General features: G+C 44.4%; 1 protein-coding gene across 2 annotated transcripts in view; it reads left to right on the forward strand.

Annotated features, from left to right (window-relative positions):
• Positions 1 to 18,840, forward strand: part of ING3 (inhibitor of growth family member 3) — a 172,553-nt gene that overhangs the window by 41,984 nt on the left and 111,729 nt on the right. For both annotated transcript variants that reach the window (XM_069229863.1, XM_069229862.1), the window contains exons 4-5: positions 462 to 527; positions 15,856 to 15,952. In XM_069229863.1, the coding sequence (XP_069085964.1) occupies positions 462 to 527; positions 15,856 to 15,952 (163 nt within the window). The remainder of the gene's footprint in view (positions 1 to 461; positions 528 to 15,855; positions 15,953 to 18,840) is intronic.

Consider the following 18,840-nt stretch of genomic DNA (forward strand, 5'->3'; position numbering starts at 1 on the left):
GGTAATGGAGATCCGTAAAAGTCCTACATTTTCCAGTAATAAATGTTTTAGGTTGAGGTACAATTGTATTGTGTGAGGTTTGTATTACATTTTGTTCACAGGTTCTTGAAGTGCAGGTTCGAGTAAAAGCAGACGTACCAAGGTTGTGCAATAACAATCAGCAGCTTCAGTTGCAAGTGTTCAGTCAGTCAAAGGGTCATTATCAGATTTCTGTTCACTGACTGCCTGCATTCCTGTTGTATTTTGGTCAAGCAGTGTAAGTGTCCTGCTGTATATAGGAACTGTCCAATGTACTTAAATCGTGTAAGAGCATAACTATTCTGAACTTGATTTTCAGAGTAGTGTAGACCATTGCAATTTTTCTTTCTCTATCCTCAAGCATTTTATGATCAAGGCTAATAAAAATGAATGCTCAAATGTGTGTTGTTTTTACAACTGTTTTGCAATGTTTTTGTGTACAGGATTATTTTAAAGCTTTAGAGGATGCTGATGAAAAGGTGCAGTTGGCCAATCAGATTTATGATTTGGTAAGTATTTCCCACTTAACCTGTTTCAGTCTGTTTTCTGCATTTGAGGGTGTAGTAAAAGTGGGTCATACAGTTGTTACATTTTAAAGCATTTGCAAATTAATTTAAAAAAATGAATGTGTACTTCATGTAGAATAAAAGTATGTTTGATGGCATGTGTGGCTGTAGATACACATGCTCTTCATGCTTCTGACATCTAGTTTTGATTCTAAGTGTGTACAAGTTGTTTTTCTTTGGAGAATCTTTTGGAGTCATGCGGAAAAGTGACCCCTCCTCTCGATGATAGTGCACATGGGCATTGACTCCATTGTTGGTTTGTTTTCTTTCCGCCATCTGGTTCGGACGTGTTCCTCGGTGCTCCAGTTCGAGACTGCTCCGGGCTCCCTTTGGACCATTGTACTCCCCTATACTCATCTGTATTGTTTTTCATTTGTGTTCCATACCCATCCACGGAAAACAGAAAGAAAATTGACATTCATGGATTTGCCTCTCTCTACTTGCGGCCTTTGGGCCTTGCCTGGTTGGGCGTGTCTTTGTTCTTATTATGCATCAGAACGGGAAGATAATGCGTTGCTGCTGGATCCGACTTCTTTTTGATTCTGTCCCAGATGCCACTCTAAAAACCAGCACGCAGACCTACATTCGGTTTGCAAACTTTGCTGGTCTCCTGACCAAGATGAGGAGGGTTGAGGCCTGTTGGTCTTATTGATCCAAAAAGAGATTGCAGGATTGAGTGAGTCGGAAGGAAAAGCAACGCAAAGAATTAGAGGAGACACTGGACATTTTTGATCTCCAGGATGTCGAACAACAGGAAGCGCTGCATGAGGCTTCGGCAGTGGAGGAAGAGGCCTTCTTGATTTCAGACTGAATCAGATTCAGAAATGGGGATCAGCGTGCAAGATATTACATCATCGCAGCACGTATTGAGTACAAAGGCCCCTACTCACACCACTAAGACATTTGGCATTGACCAAACATTCAGCTTCTGGACCACCACTGGCGACAGGCCGTGAAGGGCACTGACCAATTGCTAAGGCTGCTCTGCCCTCGGGCTCTGCACCGAAAGCCAAACTGAAAGCTCACACCGTTGTACATAGCCGGTCGATCTCTGCACGACGATCATCTGCCTCTTCAATTCGGACTACCTCGGTGCGGACCACCTTGGCACCAAGACAAAATCCTACTTCAAACCTGAAAGTTTCCACTTCGGCACTGAAACCAACTGCTTTGGCACGGGATCCAATATTGGAGACTATGGCAGAGAGACTGGATCTGAAACAAAAGACATTGCATATCCAGCCTGTTGTTGGTTAGGTAGTGGCAAAGACTGTAAAGCTGATACCAACTCCTTCCAAGCAGCAGCTTTAATTTGAGGAGGCAATTGATGTACCTACACCTCCTAAGAAGGATATTGCCACCACTCCCAGTTATCCACCTCTGCATGTCTCTCCTCGACAGCCTTCTCTGCCTTCCTCACCACAACTTCCTTCTTCACCACATCATTCACACTCTGATATAGCGGACATAGCTGATGTAAGTCCACACGGCTCTCCACAATCATACACAGAAGATCAGGGAGGGGATAATACTTTAGATCAGCCACAAATAGATCTCTTGGACACTTATGACATTGATCCCCGAGGGGACCCAGACCTCTACTCAGTTAGGCCGACGCCACCAGATGACACGAATTCTTTTAATGAGTTTACAGCTAGGGCAGATGCGTAATATCAGGTCCCTTTACACAAGGATCCTATAGAGGAATACTTCCTTTTTTAAACCCTCTTCCACTACTAGGGCTTGCCATATCTGCCCATGTTAAAAGGAATGACCCGTCATGCAGACGAGATCTTCAAGGATCCAATGCGTGCCCGAATTAGAACACTCAGGGTAGATTAACAAAAAAAAGAATAAGACAGAACCTTCTGATCCTCTGATCCTGCTTAAATTAGAGGACATATTTCACCAGACTCATCAGTTGCATAAATGCTCGTAAACCAGTTAATCCTCAAACTACAGCCAATGCTCCTCCACCAGATAAGGAGTCCAAACTCATAGATGCCTCCTGCAAAAGAGTGGCAGTTCAAGCAGCCAATCATTGGAGAATTGCTAATACCCAGGGACTTTTAGCAAGATAAGGTGGAGCACACTGGGATGAGATGGAAGATCTAATTCAACATCTCCCTGAGGAGTATCGAAAGAAGAGTCAACAACTTGTTCAGGATGCAAGTTAATTTCCAATAATTCCATTAGGTGTGCTTTTGATGCAGCAGACACGGCTGCTAAGGGCATAAATACTAGTGTACTTTTACATAGACATGCCTGGCTGCGCATATCCGGTTTTATACCAGAAGTGCAGCAGCCACTTTTAAATGTATGCAAACTAGCTGTTTCTGTATTTAATTATTCTGTATTGTACTTTGGGGTTTTCTAATAAATCCTTTTGAATTATTAATTCTACCCTAGACTTCACTTATTGAGTCAGTCCTTTATTAGTTGACTGTACCTTTGTTATTCTGATCTGCACCTTATCCTGGGACTCGTTGCCTTATTAAATTGAGGTTAACATTGTCCTCGACCCACCCACTCGTAGGCATGCGATTGGAGTGGTGGTGGATGTAAGATTTTAGTGGTACCCCACACCTATAAAAGTAACAAATAGTTAGTCCATAGATCAGAATACTTTGCTTCCATGCATACAGAATGAGGCAATATTATCTAAGGAGTGTCCAGTGTTATTTTTTTACAACTGACTGAAAACAACATATGTTTTGTCATAGGTTCCTGAAAGTGAAAATCGGAAGTAACCTTTTTATGAAATAAGGAGTAGTGCATTGTGCTAGCGTATTTAACTGAAACGAAATACATTTTTGATGAATACTTGCAATTCTGCAAGCTGGTTCGAAGACTATAGGGCCAAAAACAATGTGAACTTCAAAGAAAGAAACTTAGGGATCAGCCTTGTGCAGAATTTCAAAGGGAGGATCCGTTTGTTTATATAGTAATTTACTGCACTCCCAAAGAAAGTTTATATCCTGTAAAAAAAAAAAAACAATGTGAAAAGATACTTCATTACCTTGTTCTTGATATCTTATGAAAAAGAGCAAAACTTATTACTAAGATGCAACATCACCAAAATGTATTTTAGATCTCTATTGACAAGGAATAACAGGCATAGAACTTACAGAGAAGGTTACAGGCAGAGCACATGCAGTTCCCACCTATCCAGACTGTTAGAAATTGGGTCTCTAGTTGGCAGAGGTATACATCTTTGTCCAAGTAGGGACCACAGTCCTAGTCAGGTTAAGTCACAACACAAACCAAATTATCCTGTGCTCACCTTCTGGTAGCTTGGCACAGAGCAGGCAGGCTTAACTTAAAAGGCAATGTGTAAAGTATTTGTACAATAACTTCTACAGTAACACAGTGAAAATACCACAAAAATACACCACACAGGTTTAGAAAAAAAGATAATACAGGTACAGTACGTTTGAAAACAAAGACGTTGCACGGAGTTGTGGAGATGAGGCGTTGCTGGGTCCGTTGCCGCGTCAGTCGCTTACGGCGTCTGGGGAGATAAGGCATCGGTTCCGTACTGCGAGGCAGGGAAGGCGAGGCGTCGATTTCGCCCAGTTGTAGGGGGAGCTGGTGCGGCGTTGGTGGTGAGGTGTCGGTTCCTTGTGACCGGGTGGGATCGATGGATCCTGTCGGTCAAGACGTGATGTGTCGACTTCACAGCGTTGTGATGATACTGCGTGACGTCAGCAGGTTCGAGGCAACTTCATACTTGCGTTGCAGGTCACAGTTGTTGCGTGCAGCGATGTTCATGGAGCAGGCTGCAGCGTCAGTGCTGGCGTTGCTGAAGTCTGAAAACTAGCTAGAAGATTAAGTCTTTGCTGTCCCTGAGACTTCAGAACAGGAGGCAAGCTCAATCTAAGCCCTTGGAGAGCACTTTTGGGGAAGGCAGAGTCCTTCCAGCACAATCTGAGGGCAGCAGGTCAGCAGTCCTTCTCAGCAGAGCAGTCCAGATGAGTCCTTTGGGCAGCCGGGCAGTTCCTCTGAAAGAGTTCAGATGTAGATCCAGAAGTGTCTGATTTGGTGGAGGCAAAGACCCAGTTTATATACCCAAAATGCCTTTGAAGTGGGGGAAACGTCTGAGTGGTTTTGAAGTGCACACATTTCCCTTTCAGCCCAGTCCTGTCTGCCAGTGCGTGTGCGTGTGTGTTTTTATTTATCAGTCCTTTGTGTGAGGGCAGGCCACTGGCTGTTGAAGTGTAAGAGAGAGCCCCTCCATCCTTCCTGCCCAGGGAGACCCATTCAGTATGCAGATGAGACTGAGTGTCCTGTGTTTATGACTGTCTGGATGGAATGCACAAGGGGAGCTGTCAACCAGCACAGATTGGATGTGAATTGGAGGCAGGGCTGTAAGGCACAGATGGCAGTTAGTGCTGAGAAATGCCCACTTTCTAAAAGTGACATTTCTAAAATAGTAATATTAAAGCCAACTTCACCAGTAAGCAGGATTGTCTATTACCATTCTGGAAATACTAAATAGGACAGGGCAACCCCTTCCAGATCAGAATTTACCACTCAAAAGTACATGAGGGCAGTTCTAATGCTAGTCTGTGAGAGGAGCAGGTGTCACAGTAGTGGAAAATGAATTTGAGTTTTTCTTTACCAGGCCATGTAAAACACTTGAGTACATGTCCTGCCTTTTACCTACATAGCACCCTGCTCTATTGGTCACATAGGGCCTACCTTAGGGGTGACTGATATGTAGAAAAAGGGGAGTTTTTAAGGCTTAGCAAATAGTTTTAAATGTCAAATTGAAGTGGCAATGAAACTGCACACACAGGCCTTGCAGTGGAAGGCCTGAGACATGGGTAAGGGGCTACATATGTGGGTTGCACTATCAGTGCTGCAGACCCACTACTAGCATTTAATTTACAGGCCCTGGGCACATGTAGTGCACTTTACTAGGGACTTGCAGGTAAATTAAACATGCCAGTTGGGTAGGAACCGATCTTACAATGTTTAGGGGAGAGAGTGTATGCACTTTAGCACTAGACAGCAGTGGTAAAGTGCTCAGAGTCCTACAACTAGCAAAACAAGGTTAGAAAAAAGGAGGGAGGAAGGCAAAAAGTTGTGGGATGACAACCCCAAGGCTGTCTGATCTAACACAGACCACTGCCATAAATGTGCCCATTTTTGAGCATAGGTCTTGGCAGATGAAAACGCACTGGCACATACAAGGGTCTTAATATAATCTAGAGAAGAGTGCGGGTGGCCAAATTGTAAGTGTTCACTAACACTACTCTCCAGTTGAGCTGTCAGGTCTTCTTCTCAAACTGTCTTTAATTTGAAATGGCTTGCCAGCCGACCATTTAGAGCCTGATTTAGAGTTTGGTAGACCAGTTACTCCATCACAAACATGACAGATATCCCACCTGTCTTAGTACAAGGGAATTGCATCCTATGGCACTTGTAATAAGGCAGCCAAAATATCCATCACATTTGTGACCGAGTCACAGGTCAGCCAAACTCTAAACCTGCACCTTAAGAGGGAAACTAAGATGTGGGCAAAATATGGTTCGAAACCTAATTGAGCCCCCTTTAGAAACGTGAATGAAGATTGTGTCTTTATTGCCTAATTTCCTCTTAAGTTGAAATTGGGTGAAAACTTTTATATGATGGAGCACAATAAATAGAAAAAGTCAATTGGGTTAAATCGGTAACAACCGATGTTCTGATTGAAAACTGACTTACAATGTGTGTGAGGAACAGGCAGATGTTTGGAGGCATAATTTGGAGAAGGTGCAGAGAAAGGTGGTATACTGTATGCCCCCACACCCCATCTCTTGAGTAAATTAGAGTAAAATGTATGTAAGCAATATGAGACAGTGAGAGGCATTACCGGGCACAGAGTACATCGAACTGTCCACTGAAATAATCAGCCTTTATTTCAGAGCCCTTAAAGAACAAAACTGCAGGTCAGGATAAGTCTAAAACAATTTCAAAACGCTAATACCTTTTAAAACTTTGCTTTTTGAAAGCTTATGTATAAAACAAATTCTTGAAAAAAATAAAATTTTGGAATTTCACATTTTAGGCATTTCTAGTATACCACTTCTGACACTTTCACTTCCCAAAACAAAATATACATACTCAAATGTAAAAACTATATATATATTTTTTTTAACTTTAGCACTTCCATTTTTCACAGAGATTAAATTCCCTCCTAAAATGGTGTCTACTGTAGAGGATTGGAGGTGCAGGTGGCTGTGCTAGAGTACAGTGTAGCCCTCTTATCCCATCCCTCACAGTGGCATCTGCTTTGACTAGTACCTGGCAAGTGCTGGCCACTAGAAGGCTCTGTATTGAATGTTTCTGCTGCCCGAATATGGAATACGAAGAACGTGAGCAGCAAGGATGAAGAAAGAGAAGGGAGACTATCCCGTGGGGGGATGAGGTAAACGTTGAGCTGGTTCGGTGAGAAATGAAAGCCAAAATAACTGTTAGAATGATTAGCTAGGTAGAAGTAGAAAAGCTGTCAAAATGGTTTTGTTTGGTGAACGATCACCAGTAAGACGTGGAGTATTCTGAAGGCCATGGTTTGGAATCCTGGCACGGCCGACCTAGCCTTCTATCGTTCCAACATTGATAAATTGAGAACCATAAACTAAGTAGCAATAAATACTTTTTACAGAATGTAGAATCAGCAGATATGCTTTATCAAGCTCTATATAAAAATAAGTTACTTTTAAGAAGTGCATGAGGAAATACTATAGAAAGACTACAGACCAGGGAAACAGAAGGAAGGGAGCTAGGATAAACGGAGAAAGGTAATAAGGAAAAAGCAAGGGCACATGAATTGACGTAAGAGATGATTATACTGGTAAAAAAAACACTAAGTAAGGAAGAGAAGAAGGTCGATATGGACATATGGAGTGGGGAAATGGGAAGGGCAAAGAAGAAAGCATAAACCGAGCACGAAAGGCAATAGGAGATGAAAAGAAAGGGGAGAAAGAGGCAGATTAGAAAGAAGACACGAGGGAGAATGAAAGATTTAGAAAGAGGAAATCTCTTTACAAAAGCAGTAACCGGTGAATTAATTGAGAGGCAGTCTTTCTTGCCATTAGATCTGCAATTATTCCCTCCAGAGGGGTGGTATTAACTTACTCTTCAAGTATTATAAGAGTAACCCTACCTGCAGAAGTTCCTGATTAGATATTTCTAGAGGTACCACTTGAAACATATGTCTAGCTTTTGCCAAGAACTACTTCCAGGTTATATTAGCATGAGCTAAATCCATCATGGGCTTGGCACTTCTTCCAACCTCTTTTTAGGAAAGTGAGTTTTTTTGCCACTTTTCCTCTGCATGTTGATGCACTGCTGGCCAAAGATGTGAATCTGTGATTGATCAAATGCTGGAGAAAGAAGCTATTTGTAAATACGGTTCTCCAGCTGGGGTACCATTTACAGAGGAGCTTGAATCACTCCCTCCTCCCCAACTGAAACACTTTTACTACGAAATCTGAGCTATGGTCCGATTTAGAAGGAGTGGGGTTCAGGGTACATTCAACTCCTTGATGGGGGGCTTATGCAATTAACAGGGGGGGTGAAGATGCTAAGAAATAAATATTGCTTTCTGATGGATACAACTACCTGTGGATTCCTCACCTAATGAATACTCCCATGGCGCCAGCATTCGACGGAAATCTTCTTCCTAGTCTCTGCACGTCGACGAGGACGTCACTCTAGCCCACGCGACGCCGTCTGACGTCATACAGGCAATAAGAGGTCCTCACCGACGTAAGTTCCCTTTTTTCCGTGCATTCGAAACGGTTATCTTCGAGGGAGCTACTGTTACTTTAGTGGTTACAGTGTGTTTTCTGCTGCGTAGTTCTTCTCTGCAGTAACAATGTCTCAGAGAAAGTCGGGTTTCAAGCCCTGTCGAGAGTGTGGGGGCAAGATGTCCGTTACAGATCCTCACTCCGACTGTCTCTGGTGTTTGAGCTCCGACCACGACGTCGTGTCTTGCGATTCATGTCGGCACATGAATCCGAAGGCCCTCGAGGAACGTGAGGCTAAACTATTCCTGGCGAAGTCGAAGAGAAAGGAAAAACATCACAAAAAGTCTTCCTCGCCAAGGTCTCATCGGCGTCGTCGAGACTCCCGGCGCCGTAGAGGTTCACGGCGTCATTCCAGCAAGGAGACTCGTTCGAGGTCGCCTTCGGCTCGGCGTCGGAGGACTTGGGAGGTCAGTCTCACGGTCACGCCGCATCCATCGACGCCGTTGCCCTCTCCGGCGTCACCGACTTCGCCTGGACAAGCGTCTGTGGTTGAGGTGATGCAGCCTCTTGTGATGTCTCCGGCGTCGCGGACGTCGAGGTCGGGGTCGCCTTCGATCCAGGCACCTCAGTATCCGGCTTTTCCAGCCCCTGGAGCTGATAGTACCGCATTTCTGAATGCGATGTATACCATCTTTCAGCATATGGCTCCAGGAGGTGCTCCGGCTGGTCCTTCGGGGCCTTTGGCCTTTTCATTGGGTGATCCTGCGCCTCTTCGGCCGGCACCCTTTATGCCCTTTCTCCCTTTTGGGAATGTGGGCTCGGCGCCGGTGTCGGCGCCAGTGGCTGCTCCGGTGGCTTCAGAGGGATTGGCTCCGGAGGTTTCCATCCCGTCGACGTCGGGAATTCGTCCTGTGACTCCGGTGGGTCCATCGGCTCCAAGATCTCTTTGTCCTGCTCCTTCATCGGCGCCGATCTTCGACTTCGGCAGAGGCCATGTCGACTCCGCGTATTGAGCAGAGACTACATTCAAGGAGGCGTGCTCTCCGTCTTTTGGAAGAGCAGGAGTACCAGCGAGTCCTGGAGGAAGGAGAGGTTGAGGACTCTGGTGATGGACTGCATGGTCTGGATACGGCCAGTGGGCTGGATACTTCCCCTGAGTGGGACCTTTCATCTCCAGGGGAGTATACGGAGGAGGCTGCTACCTTTCACGCGGTGGTGAGGAAGGCGGCTAACTTTCTGGACCTGCCTTTGCCGGTGGCAGAGGCGAAGCAGAATTTATTGATGGAGGTGCTGCATCCTGCCTCTGCTGCAGCAGAGCCTCTCTTGCCGTTTAATGAGGCTTTGCTTGATCCAGTGTTGGAGGTGTGGAAGAAGCCTGTATCTTCCTCGGCAGTTCATAGGGCTGTGGCCAGGAGATATCGGGCTGCACCATCTGACCCTGGTTTTCTTTCAAGACACCCTACGCCGGAGAGCTTGGTGGTGCAAGCCTCCTGTTCATCAAAATCAGCGCCTGGATCTTTCCCGACGGTACCAGGAGACAGGGACTCAAAAAAACTGGATGCGCAATCCAAGAAAATATTTTCTTCTTGCAGTTTGGCGTTGAAGGCCACCAACGCAACTTGCATTCTGGGGAGATATATCCATGCTCTTATGGATGATATTTCATCTTCTTTTACGGAGCTTCCCCAGGGACTCTTGGATGTTGTCTCAGACGCCCAGGCTGCCACAACCCAGATTATCCAGTCTGGACTGGACACGACCGACTCGGTGGCTAGGGCGATGGGCACGGCTGTGGTGGCAAGGAGACAGGCCTGGCTCCGTAATTCAGGGTTTTCTGCGGATGTACAGTCAACCCTATTAGACCTCCCGTTTGATGGGGACAAACTGTTTGGAGCAAAGGCAGATTCGGCCTTGGAGCGATTTAAGGAGAGCAGGGCCACAGCCAAATCGTTAGGGCTGAAAGCTCCTTCTTCCTCTGCCTCTTCCAGGTTTTTCAGGAGGTTTCGTGGATTTGGGCGTGGCTCTTCCTCCTCTTCCTTTTGGGGGAGGTTCCAGCAACCCGCCTCTTCTCACCCCTATAGATCATTTAGAGGGAGAGGTAGGGCCCGCACCAGAGGAGCCGCTCAACAGCACTCTGCCTCTTCCTCGTCCTCTGGAGGGGTGCAGCAGGGAAAGCAGCCTTAGGCTTCCACCATTTCCCACTCACTCCTCTCCTGTAGGGGGAAGATTACGGCATTTTCTCCACAAGTGGGAGACTATTACAACAGACACATGGGTTATCAGTATTGTGGAGAAAGGCTACACCCTTCCCTTTCGGGAGTTTCCGCCCCCCCCTCCCGCCCGCCCATCTTATTGTTCAGAAGAACACCTCCTGTTGCTAGAACAGGAGGTTCAAGTCCTCCTTTCAAAGGGCGCGGTGGAGTTGGTTCCAGAGCAGGAAAGGGGTCGAGGTTGTTACTCAAGGTACTTCCTGATTCCCAAGAAAGATGGTCGGTTGAGACCGATCCTGGATCTGAGGATCTTGAATTGGTTCCTCAATCAGGAAAAGTTCAAGATGCTGACCCTAGCACAGGTGCTTTTGGCGTTGAACAAAGAAGATTGGATGGTGTCTGTCGACTTGCAGGATGCTTATTTTCATATCCCGATACTCAAGTCGCACAGGAAGTATCTCCGGTTTGTGGTAGGGTCGCAGCACTATCAGTTTGCGGTCCTCCCGTTTGGTCTTACTTCAGCACCTCGAGTCTTCACGAAGGTGATGTCAGTGGTTGCGGCAGAGCTCAGAAGGAAGGGGATAGCAGTATTCCCTTACTTGGACGACTGGTTGATCAAAGCCAAGTCCCCGGAGCTTGTGTCGTATCATCTGCAGTCAACAACCCAGTTGTTGTTCGACCTGGGCTTTTCGGTGAACGTGCCCAAATCTCACCTGGAGCCCTCTCAGCGCCTCCTGTTCATAGGGGCAGTACTGGATACAACATTGAATCGAGCCTTTCCTCCGCCTCAGCGGGTTCAAGATATTCAGGAATTGGTTCCAATGTTTCGAAATGGAGCGGTAGTTCCAGTCCTCAAGGTCCTTCGTCTGCTCGGTCTGTTTGCCTCCTGCATACTGTTGGTCACGCATGCTCGCTGGCACATGAGGGCTCTTCAGTGGTGCCTCCAAAGGCAGTGGTCTCAACACAAGGGAGATCTAGAAGGTGCGGTCAAGATCTCCAGAGATGCTGCTGTGGACTTGAAGTGGTGGATTGCGAGCAACAATCTTTCACAAGGAAAGCCGTTCGCGCAGTCACCACCAGTGGCCATGGTCATAACGGATGCTTCCACTCTAGGGTGAGGAGCTCATCTGGGGGATCTGGAGATCAAAGGACTTTGGTCTCCAGAGGAACAGATGTTTCATATCAATCTGTTAGAGTTACGGGCTGTACGTCTGGCTCTCAAGGCCTTCCTCCCATCCCTTCGTGGTCAGTCGGTACAGGTCCCGACGGACAATACTACCACGATGTGGTACATAAACAAACAGGGAGGAGTAGGGTCGTACCTTCTCTGCAGAGAAGCTCTTCGACTATGGTCCTGGGCAAAGGACCATCAGATTTGCTTGGTAGCAAATCATTTGGCCGGGGTCTTGAATGTACGTGCGGACAGTCTCAGTCGCCAATTCTCGGCCGACCACGAGTGGCGTCTCCATCCAGATCAAGTCTGTTTAATCTTCCAGATGTGGGGGTTTCCTCGGATAGATCTGTTTGCCACTCGGGAGAACGCGCATTGTCCGTTATTCTGCAGCCTCCAGTATCTGGTGCAGGGAGCATTGGGGGACGCGTTTCTGATAACCTGGTGCGACCAGTTGCTTTACGCGTTTCCCCCCATACCCTTGATTCCTCGAGTGTTGAGGAAGATTCGCCAAGACCGGGCCCAAGTCATCTTAATAGCTCCGGATTGGCCAAGGAGGGTGTGGTACTCCGACCTTCTCCAACTCTCACTGTGCCCTCCGCTCCATCTCCCTCTCAGGGCAGACCTCCTCTCGCAGTCGCAGGGGCAGGTTTTACACCCCAACCTCCAGAGTCTACACCTACATGCCTGGAGATTGAACGGGGCAACCTGAGTTCCTTCTCTCTCCCGCCTGATGTAGTGGATGTTATATTAGCGGCCAGGCGACACTCCACTAAATCTGTCTACGCTAATAGGTGGTCTAAATTTGTTATGTGGTGTGGGGAGAGACAGATTGATCCCTTACATGCTCATCTGTCGGACGTCTTGTCTTTTGCTCTGTCTCTAGCGCAGAAGGGTTGTGCAGTGGCTACCATTAAGGGTTATTTGTCGGCTTTGTCAGCCTTCATTTGTCTTCCAGATCAACCATCGTTATTTAAATCCCCTATTGTTCTCAGATTCTTGAAAGGTCTTCTAAATAAATATCCTCCAAAACCATTCGTTATGCCTCAATGGGATTTGTCCTTGGTCCTCACTTTCCTTATGGGGTCCCCTTTTGAGCCTATGCATTCTTGCCCCTTAAGGTATTTGGTTATTAAAACAGTCTTCCTGGTGGCTATAACATCTGCAAAGAGAGTGAGTGAGTTGCAGGCCTTATCGGTAAAACCCCCTTATACAACTTTTTATGGGGATAAGGTGGTGTTGAGGACCAAGGCTGCTTTCCTCCCGAAGGTTGTTTCACCCTTCCATTTGGCCCAGACAATTACTTTGTCCACGTTCTATCCTCCGCCTCATCCTTCAAAGGAGGAAGAGAGACTACATCGCTTGGACCCAAAGAGGGCGTTAAGCTTCTTCATTGATAGAACGAAGGATTTCAGGCTGGAGGATCAGCTGTTCATCGGATACGTGGGCAAGAGGAGAGGAAAGGCAGTCCACAAGAGAACACTCTCCAGGTGGGTTGTTCTTTGCATTAAAATCTGTTACTCTTTGGCAAAGAAGGATCCTCCTGATGGCATTAGAGCTCATTCTACCAGAGCTAAGTCGGCCACTTCGGCCTTGGCTAGAGGTGTTCCTGTGGTCGACATCTGCAAGGCAGCAATTTGGTCGTCCCTTCACACTTTTGCGAAACATTACTGTTTGGACTCTGAGGTCAGAAGGGACGGCCATTTTGCATGGTCAGTGCTGCAGGATTTCTTGGTTTGACCATTTCGGCACCCACCACCGGGAGTGGTACTGCTTTGGGACTCTATTCATTAGGTGAGGAATCCACAGGTAGTTGTATCCATCAGAAGAACGAGTTACTTACCTTCGGTAACAACTTTTCTGGTGGATACATTAGCTACCTGTGGATTCCTCACGGTCCCACCCGCCTCCCCGTTGCCTTTCTGGTCTTACCAAGTAATCCTTGAGTGCGCTCCTCTTGGTCTTCAAGATTGCAATAGATGTTGTATATATGGATACTTGTATATATTTATATGTGTATATATATGTATATATCTTTGTGTATATACATGATTTGCATATATTTGTTGGTTTAAAAAAAAAAAAAAAAAAAAGTTATATTAAATCTACAGCCATTTTATTGCAATGTTGTGTATTTTACAATGTTATGGGATGTTGCCTTGCTCTTTCATTGCATTGGGTTGTTGTTCTCATGCACGTAAAAAAATGTTGGTACTGACGTCGGCGAGGACCTCTTATTGCCTGTATGACGTCAGACGGCGTTGCGTGGGCTAGAGTGACGTCCTTGTCGACGTGCAGAGACTAGGAAGAAGATTTCCGTCGAATGCTGGCGCCATGGGAGTATTCATTAGGTGAGGAATCCACAGGTAGCTAATGTATCCACCAGAAAAGTCGTTACCGAAGGTAAGTAACTCGTTCGTCTGGTACTTCAAGCTTGTCAGTACCGTTTACTGCTATTTATAATTTGTCAATAGTCCCAGTTTAAGGATGGGGAACAATTAAAGGATGTAAGTCCATAAAAGGTACTAATACTGGAGAACGTGTAGTTTCAAGAAATTCATTTTTTCTTCTTTAGTCTTTTCTAAAGGTACACATCTGGATTGTCATTGATTTTATTTGACGTAACTTCTAGTCATGCTGTATGTGAACTTTGACTGATCAACCAATTTACTGTGGTAGATTCAGCAGTACCCAAGGAACAATTTGTCATTTTGATTGGAATGCAGTAGACACTAATGGAAGAAAGACCATACCTACCACAAATACTGCCCAGTTAACTCTAACGTCCCTGAAGCCAGATAGATGGCCTCAGTAAATATGCACGCTTGTTCTCGCCTGGTATGTTAACTTGTTGGATGAAGCAAAAGACACTACATCACACCACTTTCGCCCTGCAATTTTATTTCTTGTCTTCAGTCCTTCTTTTTTTTTTTTTTCAGCGGTGGAAAACTACCTTCTAAAGAAAATACACAGAGAAAAGCTTGATGTATATATTAGTATTGGAAAACATTAGTAGCAAGGAAATATGTTCATTTTAAATGTAGGCTAAGAGCTCTATGTACATTAACTTAACAAAATACTGGAATATACAGAGTTTCTAAAAGGGGTGTTTCCTTTAATGTTTTTTCCCAAACTTTTACAGACAGAAAGTCTGTTTGCTTTAGAATGCACTCGCTTACAACTTCTGACGGTTTACTTGACAGAAGAATTTTATGTCCATCAACAGTCTGCCAGAACAGTTTTGCAAAACCAGTGTCCTGCCCTGAGATTACTCAGGACAAATCTCTTATTTCTACTTTATTGATTTATGGCTTTCATGTGTGTTGTGGATTGATATCCTTTGTATGGCCCTAGCAGGCAGACAGTAATCTGAAGTTACAAATCAGCCATAGATGGGGGAGCTTGGATATGAATGCCTACAACTTGGCCAGTTACATTGCTCCTCTCAGCTCTTCTCACCAACTGGCAATTCGTGCCGTGTGAAACTATTTTAGATTCACATCTTTTCACCATCCAGTAGTTGCCCTCTGGAAAAGTATGTGAAATTAAGAACACATGGTCGGTGTTCGTAATTCCTCAGAGTTTTACCTGAAATCTAAAATGCTATAACCTTTGAGATACATTTTCTGTGGTCTCAGGCATCTGAAGACAGAGTACTTGTACTGCAGAGACCTCCGCTTTCAACAGTGTTCTTTTTTTTCTTCTTTGAATTCAGGGTTGTACTTGTGTGAGATTAACACTAAAATTATTTAAATCTTTCATTGCATATCCTTCTGCTACCTCCATGATCCTATCCTCAACATCTACCCTTTATACCCTTTTTAGTAAACTAAGAGAAGAGGAATATTTACTTACAGAGAAATTAGTTTCCCCTTTTTTCCAGCAGTTGGTCTTTCTTTTTTATTTTTATTTTTTTATTCACTACTCACAGTACTTGGGAGAAGTGAAGTAATAGTATTGCTTTCTCTTTGTGTTTTTGACACATTTAAAATTTATAATATATCTCCAGATGTATGTTCACAAAGATGGGTTCAATTCCTGAGTCTAATAGATCTAATGAGCATTGTTCACATTTGTATTGCTCCAGTGCATGTCTTCTGCTTGTGCTTCGTTCTAATATCTTTATTTTTCAAATTTGTTAAACATTTTTGCAGGTTGATCGTCATTTAAGAAAATTGGACCAGGAATTGGCGAAATTCAAAATGGAGCTGGAAGCAGATAATGCAGGAATTACTGAAGTGTTGGAAAGGCGTAAGTGCACATTGTGTTTTGAGTATATTGAGGATTTATAATACAGGTCAAATGTTGAAGAGTTGTGTTGATATGTATTATTCTAATTTATATGAAACCTGTCATTACATGGAAGACTGAGTATTACATGGATGAAGGAGAAATTGGTGAGGTCGACCCTGGTGTACAGTGTACCCTGTTTTATTATTTATTATTCTGTTTTGTCCTGTTCTGTCAAAGGCTGACATTTGTGGGTTCTCAAGCAAGGGATGCTGATGGCAGGGCAGCCCTGTACTGGAGGTCTGTTGTGCATAGCCAGATGCCACTCTTAGTGGTCTCTAGGTGGAGTGGTGTTGAGCATAAAACCTGGCCAAAGGCCAGACCCCTCTGTGAGAGGTAGAGGGGCAGGGCCAACAGTTGACACCTGTGGACCCTTGGGGAAATTAAGGGGTGCAGTTGGGTTGGTCTGCTTTAGTGATGTTGAGGCTCAGTTTGTAATTTGAGAGCTCATTATACACCCCAGGGCATCTTGATGCTGAGAACAAATGAAACCATTAAGTATTCTAGATAAAAAAAACAAATTTTAAAAACGCTCAATAGTACAACAAACATTTAAGAACCTTTCGGAAGCATGGGTGATCAGAAGGTGCTTGCATTTGAAAGGGGAATTTGTTCCATAATGTAGGCTCCAAAAATGCCAGCAACCAGCCCACACAATGACCTATAAGTACCCGCAGCAAGACAAAGTGCCTGAACGAAGAGCAGGGGAAATCTTTAAAAAAGCAACATTGATCCTGTATACATGAATACCAGAGTCCAAGGACCAATGTGTGACAAAAATCAAGTCGCCGTCAACCTAGATCATATCCAGAAGGAAGAAATGGAAGGATCCTATTCAAAAGGTGTAGCACATAGAAGTAAACTCCAGTGCTCATGTTTATTTGCTTATTAAAGGAGAGATCTTCAAGGTACACACCCACTGATTTATTCTTGGGCACTACACTGGTGGGTATCACCAATGAGAATTTAGCCAGCCCTTCTACTCTTATTGGCATGTTAAAAACAAATTGAACTCATCCAGTGCTCGATGGCAACAAGATCGTTCATCAAATTGAGCCCTAAACAGGAGTTGTCATTTGCATAAGACTCTACATGGTAATCAAATGATCTGATTTATTGTGCCAGCGAAAACACAAATGTGATGGGTGTAGTACATGCAAATAGTCACAACCACTGGCAACCTGGACTGCGTTCCAGTCCGTCGGTGTTCACCTACAATTCCACTTGAGACAGATCAGCTACATACAAATCAGCCTAGTTTCTGCTCCAGTCGGAACAGTGCAGTCTATCTGCCAAGCCAGCTTCTTTTTTAAAAGAACTACTAAGAACCCCCAACCGGTTTCAGCCTGCTTAAACTTTGCCAATAAAGTATATTTTGTTTCTTGACACATAGTGAGCATTGGTCACACTTCTGGGAATACCCATCTCATTTAGGTTGTAGTATGGAGAAAAACGTAAAGGCGATAGGTGGAATATGCTAGTCCTCAAAGACCATCTGCCATCGCTAAGGTATGCTTAGCCGGCCTAACATGGCCCTTCATATTCAACAAGCTGGTGGTTGAGAGTCTGTCAGCGTCCCCACCGACCAGTAACTCTAATGGATCCTCCATCTTTACACTGAAATGGTTAAACTGCCCTAAGCCCACTACTTAATTTCAGAGTGCACAACATATCTCTAGCTTGTCTAAATTATTCTTGCCTCCGTCCAAGAAGCTGTCCCTCACAGACTTGCAGCTGTCCATCACAGACAGTCAGCACAAGCCCTTACAGTCAGCAAACTGCCTTAACTTGCAGAAAGAGCACCTCATCAAGCCCTAAATGACACCATGTCTGTACCTCTGATTCTCTTGACTGCCCCTCAGGCAACCTTAGAGCTTCTGCTAGCCTTCAGAATTATTATTTGAATCTATGGGCCCCAACTGAGTCATTATTGGAATCTGGGGACCACCGCTGTGTTGTCATTGGAATTCGGAGACCCCAGCCAAAACAATTTTGATGATTTGAACAACAAACCAATTTACAAGATAACATAATCCAGCCTTCATGAAACAAATATACAAATGATTGAATATTTAAGTCGCAAAAATACAAACAATTACATTTTAATGTGAAGGTTGAGCCCGGCTATCGTCATACTGTATTCTGTTTGATGCACTTGCACTGCTCACAGGAGTCAATCTCGGGGTACCAAATTCATAATTAACCTCCAATTTCAAATTCCTTAACGTTTATGTAACATTTTTAGTTATACATTTGTATTCTTTATTTATAATCCCATTATTAATCTGTTAGTCTTACTTTCTAAGCAGTTGCGGGTTTCCCAGACCACAGGATAAAAATTGCTGTGCTATTATATGTCAAAGAATACTTTATTCAGTTACTAAGAACCAAGAAAGCAAATAAATCTCATAACCTAAAAAAACAGTAAAAACATACTCAAATCACTTAAAAACCCCCAAAAGAAAAGAAGGCTGTGCAAATAAGCAAACGGAAAAAGCTCATCTGAGCACAGCATTCCCTCAAACAGTGCACTAACGAGACTGAACGGCCAGGCAGCCGTTCAGTCTCAAATATATACAACAATCATCTCATTAAAATGAATTAAAACCCCGTATTAATAAAAAGTGCAAACATTTGGTACTCTGTAAAGTGCATGGAAAAAGAAAAGAAAAAAAAGTCTCAAATTACAGTCCAAGTTTAACCTGTGATAGTTGTACTGTTAATGCTTCAAACATCACGGATTCAGAGCTATGGCAGCCAGTAAAGATTCACGCTGGAACAAAGGAGGTAACAGTGACTCTATTTAGCTGCACATTCCTCAAATTCCCAGTTCTAAATGTATATGATTG

This window comes from Pleurodeles waltl, chromosome 4_1 (genome assembly GCF_031143425.1).
Source record: "Pleurodeles waltl isolate 20211129_DDA chromosome 4_1, aPleWal1.hap1.20221129, whole genome shotgun sequence".
NCBI lineage: Eukaryota > Metazoa > Chordata > Amphibia > Caudata > Salamandridae > Pleurodeles > Pleurodeles waltl.